The sequence below is a fragment of the Melitaea cinxia genome, chromosome 28 (genome assembly GCF_905220565.1).
Source record: "Melitaea cinxia chromosome 28, ilMelCinx1.1, whole genome shotgun sequence".
Lineage (NCBI taxonomy): Eukaryota > Metazoa > Arthropoda > Insecta > Lepidoptera > Nymphalidae > Melitaea > Melitaea cinxia.
In genome coordinates this window covers 5137547-5161661 of record NC_059421.1, presented here as the reverse complement: position 1 = coordinate 5161661, position 24115 = coordinate 5137547, and the positions used below count along the sequence as shown (strand labels likewise).

The following is a 24115-nucleotide window of genomic DNA, read 5'->3' as shown; positions in this document are numbered from 1 at the left end:
GTTATCATATTACATTTTCATCTCCGTTGAATCTGAAAATACCGATTAGACTACAAGAAAAAAAAAAAATAACGAAAAAAAAAACAGTTAATATCAAAATAATTATACATACCTACGCAATGAAAACATTGTACATCAAATCAGACCTGACTTTCCTTATCTTCGGAATTATTATTTTTTTTTTCGAACTAAAGCTTAATTTTTGTTTAAGTAAATAGTTTTAAATCAATACAAAAGTTCCACGTATACATATTGTTAGTATTAACCATTTAATTTATGAGAAAAGCCTTAGTAATTGCTCTCGGAAGTCATCAGTCAAGACTTAAGGCTGTATTCTAAACTAAAACACGTATTTTTAAAGGATGCGCCGTGTTGTTTAATATCTAATGGGCGTCTGAGCCATCTTTATAAATATCCCGTCCTCATCCTGCTACTGAGGACTTAGACTAAAAAGTTTTCAGAAATGAGGTTGAAACACATAAGTTGATGTAGCTATTTAGAGTTAAATATTCGTATATTGATATATAGACAAAAATATGATCATATAATAAGTAAATACATACCTATTTTAAAGTAATAAATGTTCTGTGTATTTCTAAATCACGATTAAGACAGAAAAAAACTTAAGACGTTTTTTAAGCTTACATAATTGACTTAGTTTTCCATATATAATAATTGTTTATAATAAAATATGTAATAAATCAAAATTATTTAATATAATTTTGGAAGTTAATTACGGAATACAATTTCAATTTTTATATTCAGTCGATAAATAGTCACAGTAATTAATACATAAGTTATGTATATACAGGAGAGAAACATGTATCAAATATATCTATCGATATCATTTCCACATTCGTGTTCTATGACCGTACGGGAAAGTCACTTGATTGGCTCACACTAGAAGGAAACTTGATTCCACATATCAATGACAACTTGCAAAGCTGGTTTATTTCTAAGAAGCAGTAAAGCGGAAATTTATCGAAAATATATTTATTGAATGTGTCCATACAGTAACAGAACACCACAAACATTATATAAATTATGTGTAATATAGAATGTTTTATTCCAGCGTGTATAAAACCTTAGTCTACCTGTTTATAGATTTATAAGTCCTGAAAAGACTGTTGATACTTTTACTTAATGATATTAAAATTTGTCAAACAATGTAATACATACATACATATTATGTAATTAAATATTATATATATATATATATATATATATATATATATATATATATATATATTGTCATTAATTATCAAATAAAATTTATCAACATTTCATGAATTGTTGTTGATAATACAACTTATATCATTGGATCTTTAATATTATTTTAATAGTATCTGCAAGTATTTGAAATTGAAATGTGTTTATTACTTAATAAATTATCTTACTACACTAATATTCAAAAAATATTTACACAATACGAAAATTCCACTTCAAAAGACACTTTCGTCAACAAAGCGGTAGACAAGCGACAACAACGTAACAACAAGGACGCATCGCTGCGACACAAATGCGGCAGTCGTGCAAGTTGAACATTACTGTCGTTTTTACTTAATGGAGTTTTGTCTATCTTATCTAGTTATTTGTTTCGGCTCATGAAGTTGATTGTAGTTGAATTTTATGACCTGAGCGCCTGAAAACTTTTGTAATGGCGAGCCTTGTAATTTTAGTACTGTTTTGATAACAAAGGTATCGTGGAGGATATCGTCGCATGCTTAAAGTTAATCGTAGCTAAAGCTAATTATGCTATGTTGATGCAATTTAAAACCAGACTGTTTGATACTTTTAACTTAAAGTTTTATGTTTGGAAATAATTATGCCTTTGTGTGTTGTGACTCATTTGTAATGACTTAGATTCATTTTATTCTGCACATGATATTGTTTGACCAATACTATTTGGTAAATGTACTTTATTATTGTTAAAAACAAAGGATGTGACTACAGGGGAATTTATTTCTTCCAACAAGTGATATAAACAAAAAATAAATTACAGTGTGCTATAGACCACACTACTGAAGTTAAACTTACGCAACGTAACTCTCTTTCTTTCTATAACTTATAACTCCCTCTCAACTTCCGTTCGCCTCACCCGATCACACTTTTCATAACGCTCTCGTCACACATTCTCCAGCCTACTCCTAACGTCAAGCGTGCGTAAATAAGTTTTACTTAAAAATATCACATAGCAGGACGGGTCGCAAAGCGCCAAACTGTCGCATGTAAGCGTAGACTTATCATCCGTCAATAATTCAAGAGTGAAGAAAAATAACCTCAAAAAAGAGAACAAGACTTTAAAGATACGAATATGATTCGCCTGGTCTTTAACTGACTGAAGGAACTCATTACTGAGAAGTACAGAGCGCTCTCCATCTGTACCTTAATGTAGAATGCAAGACTTCTTTGTAGACTCAAACCAAATAAAAGTACACGTGTACCTTACTAAATGTGCAGAAAAGTATTTCCACGTCGCTTTTGATATACATAAAACTAACTGTGCGTCGTGGTTTTACCCGCGTTAGTTTAAGGAAAAAAATTACTAATATATTATATAGCCTATGTAGTGTTCATAAATGGACTATCCATTACAAAAAAATAAATAAATTCAATTCGAGCCAGTTTCAAAGATTTATCATATTAGTATAGATTTTAATTTTCCTATCCATGTCAACCGGTAACGTTATTTCAGTTATTTAAAAGGAAGGGTACCTGAGAGGCTTTTGAAAAATAGGTATTTGAATAAAATGTTCCTGTCTCGCTGTATGCCGTCGCCTCGCTCCGCGAAGAGATAGGGACAACTGCATCTCAGACCGTTTTAGGTAGATAATTATTGACCATAACAAAACCTTCAGCTATATTCACATTTTTTTACATATGCGATTTTTTTTAATGTGTGTCTGAAAATGTATAAAAAATTAGGCAATATTTCTAGTTTTTGAATACCCCTACTCGCTAGTATGATAAGAATGTGGAAAAAATCAAAACATAGGATAGGGTCCTGGCAGTTAAAGGTTTAAGTTACAAAAATATTTAATCAAGTGTCATTATCCAGGGAGGAAACAGTTGGGTACGTATGTATGGAGAAAGAGATCCTTTCCTCTTAAGAGTTCCTTGTATAAACATTTTTCCTTATTACTTCTTTCCTGTTCCTAAAACTTCCTGCAAGATCAATAAAACTAAATTGGTATATTTAAATTGAGACCCCGTTATAAGTAGAAAGTTTATTGTTATTTTTTTCTTATCAAAAAGAAGTAGGTACTTTTGGTTTCGGAGCGTTTGGAAACAATTGATATTAATTTACTATTAAATAACTTAATTTAAATTTAAAAAAAAAATGAAAGACATGTGACCGATTTGGAGGCTTTAATATCTCTGTCTCAAATATTACAGTCTCGGCCCAGCGGACGTCGGGGGGGGGGGGACCAGACGCTAAGTTTGCGTCTCTCGCTAATTCTCTGAATTTTATTTATTGTATCTTATTCTATGTACCTTATCCTATGTATCTTATTCTATGTATAATATATAAGGCGGATGGACGAATCGTAATTATAACTAGGTAATCAATATTATGTATGTTAATCTAAATATTGATTTAAAAATAATTTAGTGATTTCACAAAGATTCAAAAATAAAAATTTAACCATAATAAACTGTATCTTCCACTGTCCCATATTATAAGTATATCATCGGTGAAATTGCTTGGTGGCAATGTGACTAAGCAAAAGTCATAAAACGAAGTATTTAATTGAGTTTACATTATTCTGCCATGATGTTTTCTGAAAATATCATCATCATCATCACATCACTTCAGCCAGTCCACAGCTGGAAATTGGCCTCCTCAAATTAGCGCCAAAAATGGCGCTAATTTGAGTAGGCCAAATGGCACCATTGGCGCCTTATAATATTAGTATTGAAATAATATCTATACAGATTATTCATATTCTCTGTATAATAATAATAATAAACGCTTCAAACTCAACAGCCCCCAGTAGGAATTTCTCCTCTGTATGTGTATTATGACCAAAATTCAAACATAGCCGTCTCACCTGGACAGTGATTAATCTAAATTCTCTAAAAGTTCCTAATGAGGCATGTGTTACCACTTGTAACCTATTTAACCAAAAACGATTTTATCTCTGAGATGATGGCAGATGCTGAAGTATAAAAAGTTACTTTCTAGCCAATTAACCCAATTCATTGAATGACTATTCTGTTGGCACAGTTTGCAGTAAGCCTGCTTTCTGCTCCGGGTGTTGTGGGTTCAATTCCCACCCCGAGTCTGAGTGCGATATATATATATATATATATATATATATATATATATATATATATATATATAAACCACCACCAGCCACCTAACTAACTTACCTATAATAAATATTAAAAACATATATTTTTTTAATTTACATACTAATATTTTTGTATTTTATTTGTATTTTGTACATTATTTATATGTATGTTTATCGAAAAAAAAAAAAATATATATATATATATATATAGCTGCACCAGCCGGCTGATACCTATAACACAAGCATTTAGTTGCTTACTTTAGGAACAGATGGTATGTGTGTATGTTGTAAATATTTATATATACTTATCTCACAAACAACGTCGAATTTATAAATAAATAAATTCAAAAGCAATTCGTACTTAACAATTTCACGGTATCTCATTCAAGAAACTAAAAAAACTTTTCTTATTTCGCATCCAAGTCACATCGGGCAAAAAGTCGAAACATCTGGGAAAAAGGTGGACGTTGCAAACCAGCTACAGTCCAAGTAAGTACGAAAGTACAAACACGCAACAGAGGCATATAAGATCTATTTCTCTTACGCGAATCCGCACTTTAATGCCAGGTCGTAAAGTAGAAATCTATTCGAAAACTTTATATTCGCGTGGCTGTCTGCCATTCCGCTCAGATGAAGAAGATCGTAAAAGTTTTAAGTTGAACACGATTTTCCACTGTATTTAAATGCAATAAAGTCGTTTTTTATACGAGACAGTCTGTGTAGTAAATTATGTACTGTTTTGCGACATTTTAACCCATCACTTGTTACCAGTTTTGCTTAGGGTGCGTTAAACTTTACGTGAATGAAAAAAAATATACATTCAAAGGATATTTTATAAAATTATTTTCATTCGTAATTTAGACTCTGTTTAACTTGAAACACTATCTTTAGAGAGATTATAATGCTTTAGTTTTGTTTGCACGAATAGGAAGCTTTGAAAGCTTCCTATTCGTCTGATTTATGAAATTCATTTTGCGCTTTATGACTCGTTTTATGGTAAGTTGTGGCTTGTGTGTTGTGGCTATATTATGGTTGTAAATATTGCTAGTAACCTCACGCGGTTTCATTTACTTTGTCTTAAAAGATTTATAAGCCGCTACGAACCGTAGCGAATATTTCTAGAGCTGACAACGTAAACAGAACATCTGAATCGATATGGTTTTAAGTCTGATATAAGTCTTTACAAAATCGTATCTTGAACAGCGATTCTTATGACGAAAATCCGACAATACAACAGAAGCACAAACAACCAGACCGCGGTCTTTCTCAGTACTTGTGTTTGAGTGCGTGCAACACCAAACTCATATAGATACAAATAGATTGAAATCTGTTTAATTCCGGCACACTTTTATTACCGACTTAGTTGTATGACAAATACAACTTATCGACTTAGTTGTATTTGTCATACAACTAAGTCGGTAAACAAGTGTACGGTTCACCTTATGATAACCGATTACCGTAGCTTATAGATTGACGCCTGCAACACCAGAAGTCATCGTAAGCGCGTTACACACACATAAAAATATACATAATCCGATCACCTTACTCACCATAGGACCACAACACTACTTGAAAGCAATATTATTTCGTTGTGATCTTCTGTACTATCAAGGTACTTCCCCAGTCGGGCTAGTCCAGATTTTAATCAGAAGATTTCCTGTTATTTTAATTTTTAACAAAAAAAAAATCATTCATCATGTCCACAAAAAAAAAAAACTTTAAAACACGTATTTTACATTACCATGCATTTTTTATTCGCAATAACTTTTATATTAAAATATATCGAGTGGTCCGTTTAATGGACTTTTTGCTGAATATTTTGTAACATGCATTTTGCATTTAAATTATCACTTTAATAATTCATACTGAGTAAAACATCGTGCTTTTTAACAGTTTTTTAAGATATCAAACTGATTTTCATAAATATTTCAGCTATAAAAATAATAATTTGAATATCAATTAACTGTAATTATAAACTCAATACTCCAGCTTATCATAACATTTTAAGACTTGATTATATTTTTGAGTATAAATTAATTGTTGAAAGTAATTTTACATACATACATATAAATTTTAGTTGTCTCTAACGTATGGTTTGTGATTTATCTTCCTTAATAATCTCACCCATATTTAAATCAACACAAACTATCAGCACATATAAATTTTTCCTTCGTGTCTTAACTCTAGACACATAATTACTAACAAGACTATAATTATATATTAAATTGTGTCCTATATTAAATACGTTTTTGCTTCAACCCTTTATTTTTCTTAAAAATCAATTATCTAATAAACAAACGCAAACTAATTAACAACCTATTGTGTCTATATTAATCAATAAAAGACGAACATAATAAACACTAGAGATGTTACTCTGAACTCTAAGATATCTTTTGTAGGTATAGTGCAAAAAAAAACTCACAAAATAATTGTGTTTGCTCGCAAACGAAAAAAAAACCGACTTCAATTACATCGACAAGTAATACAACGTAGATCGACGAAAAAATAGTCAAGCAACTACGCGTTATCAAAGATTACTCAAAAAGTAGTTATCAGATCACGATAAAATTTATATGTGACCATATGATAAACATGAGCTTTCGATTAAATTAAAAATTATCAAAATCGGTACAACCAGTAAAAGTTATTACGGATTTTCGAGAGTTTCCCTCGATTTCTCTGGAATCCCATCATCAGATCCTGGTTTCCTTATCACAGTACTAAACTAGGGATATCCCCTTTCCAACAAAAAAAGAATTATCAAAATCGGTATATCCAGTAGAAAGTTATGCGGTATAATACAACGTAGGTCGACGAAAAAAGCGTCAAGTAAAAACGCATTATTAGATATAACTCGAAAAGTAGTTGTTAGATCTCAAATAAATTTAAATGGGACCAATTGGCACACACCACCTTTCGATTAAAACAAAATTTGTCGAAATCGGTCTACCCGGTCAAAAGTTCTGATGTAACATACATAAAAAAAAAAAAAAAAAAAAAAAAAAAAATACAGTCGAATTGAGAACCTCCTCCTTTTTTGGAAGTCGGTTAAAAAAAATGTAGTAAAAGACCAACTATTCCCATTATCTCAAAAGCTTTTTCCTCGATAGTCGTTGATAAAAACAATCAACTATCACGCTAACCGCTAAATATAAAGATTTGATAAACATTAAAACCATCAAACAACTTTTTACCAAAATACTTACTTTTACAGTAATCTGTTCCTTTTGTAATACACTTTTTTTCATAAGTTTTTAGTGTTTACGCACGCGCCGTGATTACAAAGAGCAATTAGTTTAATCTATATTAAGAAAATGAGGTTTATGTTATGGATGAGATTTCAATTTGAAACGTATTTATTTCGAGATTTGATGGTTAACTTATTTTTAGGGTTCCGTACCTCAAAAGCAAAAAACGGAACCCTTATAAGATCACTTTGTTATCCGTCTGTCTATCAATACCCTTATCCTCAGGAACGAGTGGAGGTATCAAGTAGAAATTTATATCAAATACTCCGGTCTGCTGTCCCTTAGAGCTGTGAAAAAAATCAAACTTCTAAGCCAACGCAATCAAAAGATACAGCCGTTTATACTGCAAATTTTCGACACTCGCAGGGGAATCAAAGCCTACAGGGTACTTCCCGGGAACTCAGAATGTTCAAACTGAGTATGAAGCAACGTCTTTACAGCAAAGATAAAGGAAAAATTGCGATGAGCATAAATTTTTAGTTACATCTTATAATAAAAATATTATTAATAATTTTGTTTGTACAGAACCCTCAGTGAGCGAGTCCGACTCGCACTTCGCCGATTTTTTTTAGCTATAGATTGTATTTAAGGAAAGCTACGAAGCAAAGCGAAACTATTTATAATAATCTCAATAGAAGTGAAATTTAATACTAAGGAAAACGGATAATCACAATATTAGAAATAATAACAAAATATAATATTATATACATTTATTTCCTGCTTCAACAACAAAAGATACGATATAGATTTGCTAATTTTCTCTCGGCCTTTTATAACACAAAAAAAAAAAACTGTACATATTTCAATAAAGCACTGTGTATCCAGAGTCAACGAATACTACAAGCCTGTGCCGTGAAAAGCAAATATTTCCTGTACTACAGCGATAGAACCATCTGCATGTCCAACTCTACGAGAAAAAAGACGTTGACACAGCAAGTTGAATATAGAATCAGTTGAAAGTCATGGATTTCAACTATTTTTTTTTTCTCTTTCGAACTCGCTACAATTCATGACTTTGTTGCTGGGAAAAATTTATTGTATAAGTTTAAACAATTATTTGTTACCAAAAAGGAACAAAAAGAATAAAATAAGCTAATATTATATTTATGTCTGGCGCGAGCTTACAACACTGTCTAATGTATTGTAAATACGGTAACATTTTAAGCATCCTACAGCTGGGCAGACTTATTATATTATTAAGGAGAAAAGTCTAAGTTTAACCCTTTACGCTTCTTTGTCGAATTAATAATGATTTAATAATAAAACACTCTATAGACCTAAAATAAAATTATATGTTCTCGTCTCTTTTGTCAAAAATAACATGAATAATTCATGATGGCTCCCCATTCATAATCATAAAGACGCTCAAAATATTTATTAAAGCGGTGCGTTTGAAGCGTAACGATCGATAAAAATAACCTTTTTTATACATTTAAAGACAATATCAATGTCAATACGCCTCCAGTGCCATAAATCCGTCAACTTTACTCTTAAGCTGCATCCGAAGTTTTTATGACACACATCAAACAAATGATAAGAAAACGGAACATAAATATTGATTGATAACACTGTAAATAATGTCATGATTCTATGGTACTTCGAAACAAAAATGTTTCTGGACTGCGAAAACCTTTACAGGTCGTCAAAGGTTCTAAAATAGATTCTAGGAGTGTTCAAGACATTGAAATTGATATCAACTAATCTGCAGTAAGACAGCGTCATGAGTTGGGCTCAAAACCTTTTCTTTATTATAAAAAGAGATCTTTGTTAAATATCTATAACAAATATAACATATATTATTATACGTAGATTATCGACACCACTAATATAATTTTAAGTATCAAGGAATCCAAATATTAGAAGAGAAAGAAATAGTAATAATTGTGTTTGCTCGCAAACGAAAAAAAAACCGACTTCAATTACATCGTATATATATATCATCGTATAATACAACGTAGATCGACGAAAAAATAGTCAAGTAACAACACATTATCAAAGATTACTCAAAAAGTAGTTATCAGATCTCGATGAAATTTAAATGTGACCACATGATAAACATCGGCTTTCGATTAAATTAAAAATCATTAAAATCGGTACACCTAATAAAAAGTTATTGCGGATTTTCAAGAAGTTCCCTCGATTTCTCTGGGATCCCATCATCAGATCCTGGTTTTCTTATCATGGTACTAAACTAGGGATATCTTCTTTCCAACGAAAAAAGAATTATCAAAATCGGTACACCCAGTAAAAAGTTATTGCGGATTTTCAAGAGTTTCCCTCGATTTCTCTAGGATCCCATCATCAGATCCTGGTTTCCTTATTATGGTACTAAACTTGAGATATCTCCTTTCCAACAAAAAAAGAATTATCAAAATCGGTACATCCAGTAGAAAGTTATGCGGTATAATACAACGTAGGTCGACGAAAAAAGCGTCAAGTAAAAACGCATTATTAGATATAGCTCGAAAAGTAGTTGTTAGATCTCAAATAAATTTAAATGGGACCAATTGGCACACACTACCTTTCGATTAAAAGAAAATTTGTCGAAATCGCTCTACCCAGTCAAAAGTTCTGATGTAACATACATAAAAAAAAAAAAAAAAAATACAGTCGAATTGAGAACCTCCTCCTTTTTTGGAAGTCGGTTAAAAAACAGTGTAGTCTTTAAAAAATATTCAGATTTAGCCAAAGATTATTGAAATAATATTTTAAAACTTTAAATGTGTCTAAATTTGTATAATTTTTTATTAACTTTATCTTTTTGAAATATTTGTAAATGTTAACGAAGCTTGGTAATATATCACGAATAATCTTGTAAAAGTAAATTACATAATTGACTTATCGTGTATGGGATAAGGATGACCGTGTGTATCTGCGGATAGAGATAGGATAAAGATAGGATATACTTTCATATGTAACAATAACATAGAACGCAAACGCGACTAAGGACCGGTTACATTGGTAGTGGATATTAATTATCCTGCAAATACGTTACGAATAGACTTTAACAGCAGGAAATCGAATAGGTAATTGGGACCTGTTTCACCACAATTAATAAACTACAACTTTTAGATTCACATTTGCAAATAGAAATTTCTAGTAGATAGAGTAAAATTCGACGATACACATAAATAAAATAATAGAAACTTTTATCTATTAGTCATCCGTCAAATAGTGCTATCCACGTGAGACAGGCCCTAAACGCTTGTTCACCTACGGGCGCGGTAGAGGGTGCGGTTGGGATATGTTATGCATAATATGTTCATATACAAACCGTAGTTTTTTTTTTTTTTTATAACAATATATATCCACGGGCTTATAATGCCCGTGCTCTTGTTATTCCAATTATTTTTTTGTTACTCTCGATTACCTTGGCACCTACATATGCAACTTAGAGACTAGTTAAACTAAGCTTAGTATCTCTAATCCTACGTGAGTCCACCGACCAAAATTTAAAGTTATGCTAACTTAATTTACTTATATATATAATTACTACTATTTATTATTACTTTTTCCTTTTCTTCACTTTTATCTTACAATTATCCAGGGGTAGAAGCTGTGTACATTTCTTGACATTTTTGTATTTATACTGTTATTTTTATTATCTAAGTTTATATTTACACTTATATGCTAGTTATCATATATGTACACTTATTTCCTAGTTACCTTATATATACACTTATGGCCTACTGGCCTACTTACAATATACACTTAGCCTAGGTTACTGTTAGTAAGATATTTTTTTTTTCGTTTTTTGTTTCTTTTTTATATATATTCTTATATATTTAATTTTTGTACCCATACCATATATGTAATTTTTTTTAAATTAATATTATATAATTAATCTTAATTAATTTGTTACACATGTTAAATATAAATAATTTGTACACGTTATGTTATATGTAATTAATCCTATTTAATTTAGTAATTAGTATTTATATTTATATAATTAATCCTATTTAATTTAGCACTTAGTACTTATGTTTATATACACACTTTGGCGATGGTATAGGTTGTGAAGTTCTTCGTCCGCCATTGAAAAGGGAGGATCCTCCGACCAGAGGGGTGTTGTGTTTGTGACTATTTATTCATTCAAACAAGTGTCTTCACCCGCCAATAGTTTTCAACATGTCGAGCACACTCTCAGTGACGGTGGCATCTCTGTGATGAATCGCCATCTTGAGACTGTGCTCGAGTATTTTCTTATCCGCGGTCTCCGCTGCCCTCGCCACAAAGCGACCAATTGCGTCGTCACGGTCGTCGGTGTAATAGACACAGGTGTTGGTGTGTCTAGTCACCGCTACTACAGCGTGCGAAACGCTGTCGTGGATCCTGAGCCTCCTCACCTTCGTCTGGAGGACAATGACGTCCTCGTAGGTCTGGCCCTGCGCCTCGTGGATGGTTAAGACGCGCGATCCCTCCCCGGATCCGTATCCCTGGTCAGTCAGCAACCTCTTTTCCTCTTGCGTAAAGACCAGGTATAAGGTTCGGTCTCTTCTTGCAGGAATACGCGCGCCCGTGAGGCTCTCCACTCGCAAAGATCGGATCTTTGGGCTTGAGCTGTATACGTCTTTATAAACTTCGCTGATGGCAAGGGCGACGTCTTTGGGATTTCGATGCGTGCATGACAACTCGCACGAGATGGTTGTTATCCGGACAAACCGTAGGTTAGTAGAAGCGTGGTCGGAGCTTGTGATGCGCTTGTTGATATTTCAAATGTATGAGTTCGTTGTGTGACCACGTTGAATTAGCGGAGAAGCGATTTAAGTGTGGTTTCTGTTCAATTTAGTATTTTAAATATTTTTTAGTGTTTTTTTTATAACCTATTTGATTTTTTATATTTATCGGTGTTACCTGTAGAAATTGTTAAAAATAGAAAAATAATTAAAAATGAAACTCAAAAGCGTGAACTACTAGCATAAAATCCTTTGTCTGCGTAGAGTTTACATTTTATAATGTAATGTTTCAATTAATTATTGACATAAAAATTTCCATTCGATTATGTTGAATTAGGTTTTTGCCTTTTCCATGCTTGACAGTGAGAGATCGTGGCAGGCGGTGGTCTCCTTCTGCGAAGAGGTAATGACGCAGAAGGAGACCGCGGAGCGGGCCAGAGAGGAAGACGCCTCTGCTGGCCCACTCCGGCGCAGACGTACGGGGGCAAGGAGAAGGCGGTTTGCCCACCTCCTCCCCCCCTCGTAATAGTGGGGTCGGCGGCCGATAGTCGGGGGACTTCGGCCGGCCGGACGACACGACCCCATACGCCTGGGGGTGGCCTTGTTGTGAGCGAGGCCACCCCACCATCATGCCGGGGCCCGGAAGCTTTGTCCGGGCCTACCGCTGAGGCGAGGTGGCGAATGCTAGCGCGACCCCTCTCGCCCCACCCAGGCGGATGACTGCTAACACGTGGTGGTTTTTAGTCAGTAGGAGTCTGACATAACCCTCTGGCGCCCCCGCGCTGGAGGGTATCCATGATGGATTTTCCCCACGTAAAAAAAAAAAAAAAAAAAAAAGGTTTTTGCCTTTTGTATATTTTTCTACTCATTATTGTTAATGCTGCTTGTTTATTTCATTTCTTGTTTAGTGTACAATAGTGTAAAATAAATAAATAAATATAATTAATAAACTTCATTGGTTCTTCGCAGCAGAGATTCTGCTTAACTCAAAAATTCATAAGTAAAATTTTTAAAGCCAAATCGTCATAAAAAAATAGGGCACTCAAGTCTACGATATGTCTGACAAATAAAATAAAAATATTAAAAAAATAAATAAGTAAATTATGTATTTATTTATATATTGTATAATTATGTATTTATATTATATTTTTATTATCTATATGTTTAGATTGTACACGCTAATTTTGCGACTATTTTATAAGTTTCCTGTAGCAGGACTACTGGAAGAGATTCCATCATGGGATAAGTAGTGTCTTTGTACCAGCATTGTTTATAAGAGCTATTTCCTTTTGCTTTCCTAGTGTACATAAATTGTTAAATAAATAAATAAATAAATAAAAACCGTAGCACGAACCGGAAAGCAGTGCGCACTAGTTCTAACTCGGCGTACAAATGAAACTTAACACATGGGTGGAATTCATAATGACTTGCGCGAAGCGACCAACTTGCTTCTACTGTAAACTTAAATATCATTTGAAGCAAGCCTGTTTACTTAAAAAACCGACCAAGCGTAAGTCGAACTTAAACACAAAGAAAACATATCTCATTAACACCATATGACATTTTAAAAATTCTGAAAAAATCTCGGTATGGAGAAAACAAAATATAGAAAAAAAAGTTTATTTAAAGATGTCCAATAGGAAAAGATTAACTCGGACACTGTCCCGAGCTCACAAAAGAGGGTACGATGGTAGAAAATCGAAACAATGAATCAAACTTTAGTATTTCATCGAGTTCCTTGAAGCTTTAAATACGCCCTAGGTGATATCATAGAAAGATGAAAATGTCAGTTAATTTTAGGGATACGAATAAGTACTGAATATAATTTTGTATGTACAGGTCACAAGTACAACTAACCTCATTGAACAAAAACATTCAAATGTGTTAGAAATCAGAAGAAGGAAGAAATTTACAAATAAGCAAAGCACCTTCCAAACATCACTTGATTAAAACGCAAGTTAAAAAAAAAAATGTCGACATTTACGTAAATTTAAACGCGGATGCGATTAATTTAACTTATGGTCTTAAGTTTCGGGGACATAAAAATTTACTCCGTTTAATAGTAAACACGGGAACATAAAGCATAAATGAAGCGCTCTCGTAAAACGATTATGACACGCTATTTACTTTTACTACCTAACATTTTGGTTAAAACGATAAAATTGATTTCTCTCGCCGCAAAAACTGTACCGATCGTAAATTATGCTATATGTGTATATATGATATATATTTTTTTACGTTTCATACCAGAATGGGAAGTAGAACCATAAGTCTTTTATACTGGCAATAAACGTCGAATTTTCCTTTCCAACTATCAGTTGAGATAAAAATAAAAAAAAATAAAAAATTGGTGTAACTTTTTGGGTTCCCCGCATTCGCCGTAATTTTACGTAATACATATTTATGTGTTTGAATAGTAAATTATTTTTTACTGAAAATGGGAGACAGATCTTAGTGACAGATAGCGTGTCACAAATGAATGGAATTGATATAGATTTTTTTTCTAAAAAAGGGGACTGGCCAGTAATGAAAAAATAACATATTTTTAACATTTTTTTATTTCTATTTATTATCTCCTTAGCAAGAGCCAACTGAGTTCACGTGTTAGACCATGATTGAACGCAGTGATGTAGACTGAAAATTGAATTTCAGTATGAAGCTCAATAAGATTAATAATAATAGGTATTAAAAATGCGAACTATATCCTGAATCCACATAAAAGTTATTCTCGCGCAAATTAGAAGTCTTAATCGCTTAATCTGTTTTGAAATTAACGGTAAGTGGCAGGTACGTGTGTAAAACTTAATTTTAATTATATTACTTTTAGTACATAACTGGAGTTATATAACATTATTAAGAATAAAATATTTTTATCCATTTTGATATACAGGTGCGAGATGCAAAAAGCCTTTGTAACAGATTTCTCATATAAAGTATTAAAGCTAAAGTATGTAGGCGTTGAATGGAACATGAATATAATTATTTCAGAATATTATATACTAAATCTCGAAGCATTTTGTGATACTGAGGTTGATATTTATATGATAACTATGGTAATGACAGAGCGAAAAATGTCGACCGCTTAAAAACTCCCAAATATTTCGTTGATTTGAAGACTTTAATGAAGAAAGGAATAGGATATGAAAATGGTGCTAATAACAGTACAGATAAGAAGAGAAGATAATTTTTATGAGATGTTGGTGGTTGTCAGTATCCCCTCCTACTTTTTTTTCAATTCTAAGCTCTGTCTTTCCTCTCTTATTCCTTTATTGAGCAACACATTAGAGGCTTGTTGAAATTCATAAACGTTAGCACGGATAAATAATAGAACAATTCCATTATATAAAGTATAACTAAAATATTAGAGTATAAATCATTTATTTAAGTGAGAAATTACTAGAAGCTTTCACTAAGTTGTTACTTTCATTTATTACCTACTTATGACCGAAACTACCATTTCAAAGCTACAATTAAATGCCTATAAAGGAGTTACCGCAACTGTGTTTCAATTACTGTTATTGTTGTGGCTTTGTGCTTATTCGTACAATTACCCTAGTTCTGATTTTATGTGGGCATATTTTGAAAGTATTCTTGTTTTGAGTGTGAGAGGATTTACTGTACAACAAAAATCTGCAGGTTTTCTACGTTTATTAGAACGGCTGTAGACATTTTGGCGTCGATTTTCTTCTACCAATATCTCTTGCAAAATGTAAGTCTGATTATGAGATATGCGACACCAATTATTATCTTTAAGCGTTTAGTAGTCACCAAACTTTGGTATTATACCAATAACTAAGGTAATTACCTTAGTTATTGGTATAATACGGTACGGTATAAATATACAGATAACTCTTTTGAGTTTTCGCGGCAGGCTAATGAATATGTGTTAAGTATGTATTTTTGTATTTTTGAAGAACTAAAAAAAATAGATGAACTTATGCGAAGAATCTGATATAAACACAATAAGATTTACTTGAACAAAATAAAGGTGTCTGATTTGGAATTCATTTTAAAAGTAACGTTAAATAAGGAAGAAGGAAAAACATTACACGTGTGTCTAAACTGTATGCGATGTATCTCAAACATCAATTGTTGGTAAGACCAATCGATTAAAGACTATTCGCAAGACACATCCACGAGTTCACGCCATTTTTGGCGCGAACTTGTAGAGACCTTAGTCCAGCAGTGGACTGTGGTAGGCTGAGGTGAGCATATATAACTTACACACACGGTCATCTGTTCTCAAAGTAAGAAGCTTAATGCTTGTGTTATAGGCGACTGATATAGCTACATTTTTTTCAATAAACATACATATAAATAGTACATAGAAATATTATTTATATTTCTAGGTACTATTATATTTACGTATCAAACAAATCAAAAACAAAACACATTACACCCAAATTCGGAGTGGGAATTAAACCCACAACCCCCGGAGCAGAAAACAGGGTCACCACAAACTGCGCCAACGAGCTAGTCAATAGTTAAAGCCTTAAGAACTATTAATAAAACAAATTAACCCAACACCTTAACCCATTACGCCACACTAATTCTAATTTCAGTTTCCGTTGGTAATACTCAATCATCAGGTATTTTACCGCCAACTATTAATACATTGTACGATTCTCGAGTACGAAAGGCTATCGAACCTTTGTAAAAACATGCTTTAAAGGTTTATTTACTTAACGTAATTACAAGCGTATAACTAACAATTTGGGACGAAAATATAATTATACTGAAAATACAGGTAAAATATCCTTTAATATCCACCTTTTTTTAATTAATCATGTTTTTTTCGTTTTGTCTGCGTAACTTCCGATGTTGTGGGAATGTCGGGATAAAAAGTATCCTTTGTGTTATTTATCCATAATACAATAAGTTAAGTAGTTTTATTGCGAAAAGTTATTTCTTTAATTCTTACAATTTTTCGTACACATATATTAGAATTAGGTAGTCAGGGGTATTCTTTACAATCACTTGTCCAGTGATTGCTTAAAAGGATACACGGGTATGCGACCCCGGCTTCCCGAGCTACTATTGCGGACTCCCAACCTTTTGAAGCAATAGTATCCCTTCCTTTCTCTCATCTTTCCCGATTCCACAATCTCCTGTTACCTTTTCTTCCCACATATTTTCTCCTTTCCCCTTATGGCGAGGTAGGCGTCTTTAGCATTGGTTTGCAACCTTCCTAGGAGAAGGAAACTCCGAATTTAAACCCGGAACTGGCTACCCCGTAAGGCGTGAGTAGGATGCAATCCGAAAAACGGCAGTAGCCTGCAACCGATTCGGTGGCTCTGCACGTATTGGCATGCCATTCCTGCGAGTCAAGCTGGAGAGGTCGAGAGGATGGCACAGGTCTTGGGCAACCCTGCGTTATCTATATGCGTCCCAGGCGATGCAGTGTCTGTGGAGTGGAAACTCCACCCACGTCGTTCCGCGGCGTGGAAAGTAACACGGGGAGTGACAGTCACCGGTTTTAAGCCAGCACAAATGGACGTAAGTGTAGGCGCCAGGGGTCACTCTTGACAGTGGGAGGGTCCATCGTAGATCCACTGATCAGTTACCGCCCGCTTCAAACTGGGCAGCCCCCAGTCAATATGGTACTGGTCCGTCCCGGCATCGTATGTTCCCCTGGGGTGTTGGGAACATAGGGTTTCACCCGACAAACGGTGCTGTGTTGTTTTACACCCGCGAATAAACAGCGAAAAGGAAAAAAAGGAACCAACAAAGCAACCATTTCCATGCGCTTCAGTACTTGGAATGTCCGTACAATGAGGACAGGTCTCCCCGACAGCTCGGAGACTTCAGATTACGCATTTCAACTGCGCAAAACAGCTGTTATTGATCTGGAACTTGCACGCCTTAACATTTCTATTGCTGCACTACAAGAAACCAGGCTTCCGGATGAGGGCTCATTGCGAGAACAAAACTACACCTTCTTTTGGAAAGGCAAGGACTCAAACGAACACCGTGAACATGGCGTGGGCTTTGCAGTCCACAATACTTTACTAAATGCCATAGAAACACCGCGGGGTCTGACGGAGCGTATAATGGTCTTACGGCTTAACACTAAATGCGGCTTTGTTACTTTAATTTCCGCTTACGCCCCTACACTAACCTCGACTGCGGAATCTAAAGACGTCTTTTACGACGATCTGTGCAACGCTGTACGCAATGTACCGCCCGGGGATCGATTGTATATACTGGGTGACTTTAACGCACGTGTGGGACAGGACAACACCACCTGGCCCGAATGCCTTGGCTATCATGGCGTGGGTAAGCAAAACGAAAATGGCCAACGTCTACTAGAGTTTTGCTCTAAATTCCAGCTGTGTGTCACAAACACTTATTTTAAAGGAAAACTAATGCGTAAGGTCTCCTGGAGGCACCCCCGGTCTGGTCATTGGCATCAATTGGACCTTGTCTTAACCAAAAGAGGGGATTTGGGGAGGGTCGCCCATACGAGAACGTTCCACGGCGCGCAATGCGACACGGATCACTCCCTAGTGGCTAGCAAAATACGTCTTTCGCCAAAAAAGATTCATTCCTCCAAAACCCCTGGACGGAAGACCTTAAACCTTCCCAAAACTAGGGATCCTGAGTTAGTGGAGTCTTTTAGTTCAACCGTGCGACATCAGACAGCTACTTGGGATGTGAATGCTCCTGTAGAAGTGGAATGGGAATCCATCAAGGAGCTGCTCACCAAAACTGCTGGTAAAGTTTTCGGATATTGTAAGGTGAAATCATCGGACTGGTTTTTCGAAAACCTAGATCAGCTTCAGCCTTTAATTGATTCCAAGCGACAGGCTGCACTCAACTACCATTTTGATCCCTGTGAAGTCACACGCGCTGAACTCTGCACTGCAAAATCTTCCCTCCAGCGAACTTGCCGTCAGTTTGCCAACGCGTATTGGATGGACCTGTGCAGAAACATCCAGGATTGTGCGGACGCAGGAAACTTTCGTGGTGTTTACGCGGGGATTAGAATGGCTATCGGCCCTGCACAAAAGAAAACGGCTCCTTTGAAAGAGATCGACGGCTCTATTATAACCGACAGTAGTCGTCTGCTGGAAAGGTGGGCAGAACACTACACAGAGCTTTATTCTCAACCAGCCGAGATCAGTCACGTAGCAAGGGAACTTATTCTGACATTACCGGTTATGGCTGAGCTCGATAGCCTGCCTACCATTGGAGACCTTCATGCGGCCGTTCTGCAGCTTAAATGCAACAAGAGTCCCGGGGTAGATGGTATCCTCACAGAACTCCTAAAACTCAAGTGTGTGTTACCACTTCTTCATAACTTTCTGGGCAAATGCTGGGAGGAGGGGCGATTTCCTCAGGATATGCGAGATGCAAATATTGTTACATTGTATAAGGGGAAAGGTGACCGCGGCGATTGTAACTCTTACCGCGGCATATCTCTTCTTAGCATCGTTGGCAAACTATTTGCAAGGGTCATGTTGACTAAACTGCAAAGTCTTGCTGAACGGGTATACCCTGAGGCCCAGTGTGGCTTTCGCTCTGAACGGTCAACCACGGACATGATTTTTACCCTTCGGCAACTTCAAGAGAAGTGCCGAGAGCAGAACACGCCCCTGCTGATCGCATTTGTTGATTTAAATAAAGCTTTCGATACGGTGAGTAGGGAGGGGCTATACATCGCGCTTGAGAAAATAGGATGTCCCCCAAAACTGCTGAGGCTGGTGAAATCTCTTCACGATGACACGAAGGGTACCGTTATCTTTGATGGCCAAATGTCCGACGCTTTCGACATGCGAAGAGGGGTTCGCCAGGGCTGTGTGTTGGCACCCACTTTGTTCGGCATATTTTTCTCCTTGCTGCTGAAAGTTGCCTTCGGTGATGCACAACAGGGAGTTCACCTACACACAAGAGCGGATGGGAAATTGTTTGGTACCGCCCAGTTGAAATCTTCCCGTAAACGAGAGGATTTATATATCGATAGTCTGCTCTATGCCGACGACGCAGCCTTCGTGGCGAAAACTCCCGGGGAGCTTCAGACTTTGTTGGACAAGTTTGCATACGCATGTTCGCTGTTCTCCATGTCCATAAATGCAACGAAGACCGTAATTCTAGCGCAGGGCTACACCTACCAGCCTTCTATCTTGCTGGAAGGCGAACCCTTGAAAGTAGTCGACAAGTTCTGTTACTTGGGGTCAACTGTGTCGAACAATCTTTCCATTGACGGAGAGATTGATATCCGCATCGGCAAAGCGGCCACGACGTTCGGCAGGCTGCGTACAAGAGTATGGAATAACAAACACCTTACCGCAAAGACTAAGATGATAGTCTATCAAACTTGCATATTAAGCATACTCTTGTACGGAGCCGAAACCTGGACGTCGTACGCCAAACAAGAGCGAAGACTTAACACTTTCCACATGCGCTGTCTCCGTAGCATACTTAACATCACGTGGAAGGACAGAGTAACAAATGAGAGAGTGTTGGGGATTGCACAGCTTCCTAGCGTTGTCGCTCTCCTCAAACAGAAACGCCTGAGATGGCTGGGACATGTACACCGAATGAGCAGTGCGCGTTTGCCCAGACAAACCTTATTGGGCCAAATTGCGTTTGCAAAGCGTAACGTGGGGCGACCTATGCTGCGTTTCAGGGATTGCACTAAACGTGACATGGTTGCATTTAACATTGATCGCAACTCTTGGGAAGACCTAGCATCGAACCGCAATGAGTGGCGGAAGACCATCTTCACGGGTTGCAAAACCCACGATAGCACCTGGTTCGAAGACCTGGCTCAAAAGCGTGCAAAGAGACACAATCGCGGGGGGGCTCCTCCACCGATGAATCCCCAATATGTGTGTCCAAAGTGTGGACGAATGTGTCGTTCACGGATTGGCTTATTCAGCCACGAACGGCGTTGTCGCATAAATAACACAGACACTGATTAAATCATCTGTCAAGATGTTACAGGCCATTACAACATATTAGAATTAATAAGAATTGATAAACGCTTCATACTCAACGGATCCCCTAGTAGGATTTTCTCCTGTGTTGGGGGCTGTGTTATATTAGTAGTATAAGATACTTGTTACCAACAATTAAATTAAATGTTGTTCTGATCTGACGAAGGGCTGTATAATTTGAACCTTATGAAATTTTTAAGTAACTTATCAATATTACTGGCTGGCTCATCGGGTCAAGTAATCCTGCTTCTGCTTACTCTTAAGTTGTGGATAGATAATAAAATATACCTATGTAGGTTGAAATTTTTAAGTAACTTATCAATATTACTGGCTGGCTCATCGGGTCAAGTAATCCTGCTTCTGCTTACTCTAAAGTTGTGGATAGATAATAAAATATACCTATGTAGGTATATCACCAACTGTTACCTAATAATTGTGTTTGCTTGCAAACGAAAAAAAAACCGACTTCAATTACATCGACAAGTAATACAACGTAGATCGACGAAAAAATAGTCAAGCAACTACGCGTTATCAAGGATTACTCAAAAAGTAGTAATCAGATCTCGACAAAATTTATATGTGACCACATGATAAACGCCATCTTTCGATTAAATTAAAAATAATCAAAATCGGTACACCCAGTAAAAAGTTATTACGGATTTTCGAGAGTTTCCCTCGATTTCTCTGGGATTCCATCATCAGATCCTGGTTTCCTTATCATGGTACTAAACTAGGGATATCTTCTTTCCAACAAAAAAAGAATTATCAAAATCGGTACACCCAGTAAAAAGTTATCGCGGATTTTCAAGAGTTTCCCTCGATTCCTCTGGGATCCCATCATCAGATCCTGGTTTCCTTATCATGATACTAAACTAGGGATATCTCCTTTCCAACAAAAAAGAATTATCAAAATCGGTACATCCAGTAGAAAGTTATGCAGTATAATACAACGTAAGTCGACGAAAAAAGCGTCAAGTAAAAACGCATTATTAGATATAACTCGAAAAGTAGTTGTTAGATCTCAAATAAATTTAAATGGGACCAATTGGCACACACCACCTTTCGATTAAAACAAAATTTGTCGAAATCGGTCTACCCGGTCAAAAGTTCTGATGTAACATACATAAAAAAAAAAAATACAGTCGAATTGAGAACCTCCTCCTTTTTTGGAAGTCGGTTAAAAAGATTGGCACTCAGCAGTTGGACATTTACGTCATTTACGTCACACATTGAAACAAAAAGTAAAAGCATTTCAAAACCATAGATAGATATAATATACTTTATTGCACACTACTCAGTTTTTTTTACATATAACAGTTATTTACACATAGAGATAGTAAAGTACAAAGGCGATCTTTTCGCTTAGTAGCGATCTCTTCCAGACAACCTTTAGAAATAGGAAAATATGCATTGAAAAGTTCGGTGCAGCAGCGCAAATATCTGTATAATTTGTAAATAAAACATTATGCATGAAAACATGATGCATGATTCCATACATAAGATATACAAAAAAAAAAACCATATATATACAATGCCTATACAACACTAAATAAAACACTAAATTAAACTTGCAATTATATGAAAAATGTTTCAGTTGTTTGCCTCAATATTTATCATTTTATTCGTCAAGTACAAATTACATTCCCATTTAAAACCTCATCCGTACAGAAATAAAGCTATTACACACTAAACGTAGCAGTACAAAATGGGTACGCCTACATACTCAAAGGTATTCAACATAGGCGTGGGCGAACTAGATGCTTACAAATAAGCTGACCGAGTTTTTGCATAGAGGTTTTCCTTACATCACTTCACAAATGTAACGGTTGAAATAAACCGCTTTAAAAAAAAAAAAAACATAAATCTGTTTTCCGTTTGTCAAATACTTTACGACCTTGATGTTTATCTTTATCTATGTTAGGTTATATATTTTGATATAGAGATCACGTTTTGTATATTGCTCATATTGTAAAGTAAAAAGAATGTTTTGCTAACAAGCTATTTTACTTAGTAGCGATACAAATATGATAAATTTGTTAAACCTAATAAATCATAGGCTAGTGTCATAGTATGGCTTAGCAGGAAATATCGTACTAAAATCCACATTTTACAACACATACAATTTCAATTTAATGCCGTTGTATTTTTCCTGTATATAAAAATAGTAGTATATCAGCTGCCAATCATAGTAGATGATACTAGAAGCACTTGAATAGTAACATCATCACTGAAACGTCAACCAGCAGAAGCGTTCAAACAGATACATTGGAACGATATATCAAGTCTAAGGGCAAACGTCATTCTCCGAATAATCTGTAATCAATCGACACAACTGGGAGCCATCGAGCAAATAATTGAATTGACTTGAATCATCATTCATTGCTATAACTTCGAGAAAACTAAAAGACTTACTAGTGAAGTAATACTAATTTGATTTAAATATTAGGTCTTTAAGCATTTAAAATAAAGATAAACCAGAAATTCTTATCAACATTTCATGTAATTTTTATCTTTGATGAAAAATCTGTTCTTAACTCATATTTACTTAATATTTAGTTCTTAACTCATTTGTTCTTATTTTTAGGTTCAGTACCTCAAAAGGAAAAAACGGAACCTTATAAGATTACTTTGTTGTCCGTCTGGCTGTCAAGATCCTTTTTCTTAAGAATGCGTAGAGTTATCAAACTGAAATTCATATCAAATACTCGGGTCTACTACCCTTAGAGCTGTGACAAAATCAAAGTCCGGCTCGCACTTGGCTGGTTTTTTATTATTATATTATACTAATCCATTATTTCTCAACCATTAACTAGCACTAAGGAAAATTATCTTCCATCCATTTCGGTCAATGTATAAGTCTAGGCGTCTACATAAAATTGTACAAACTTGTTTCGTAGTAAAATTTTCTATACATCATGTTCTAAGAGCTTCGGCGATACTTTATAACTACGAAGCGA

At 35.2% G+C, this 24115-nt stretch overlaps 1 protein-coding gene across 1 annotated transcript; it reads left to right on the top strand.

The window, feature by feature from the left end:
* Positions 1-17990: 17990 nt before the first annotated feature.
* LOC123667437 lies at positions 17991-21143 on the top strand. The gene has a single exon (XM_045601335.1). It carries the CDS (start codon positions 17991-17993, stop codon positions 21141-21143), a length of 3153 nt encoding a protein of 1050 aa, XP_045457291.1.
* Positions 21144-24115: the final 2972 nt, after the last annotated feature.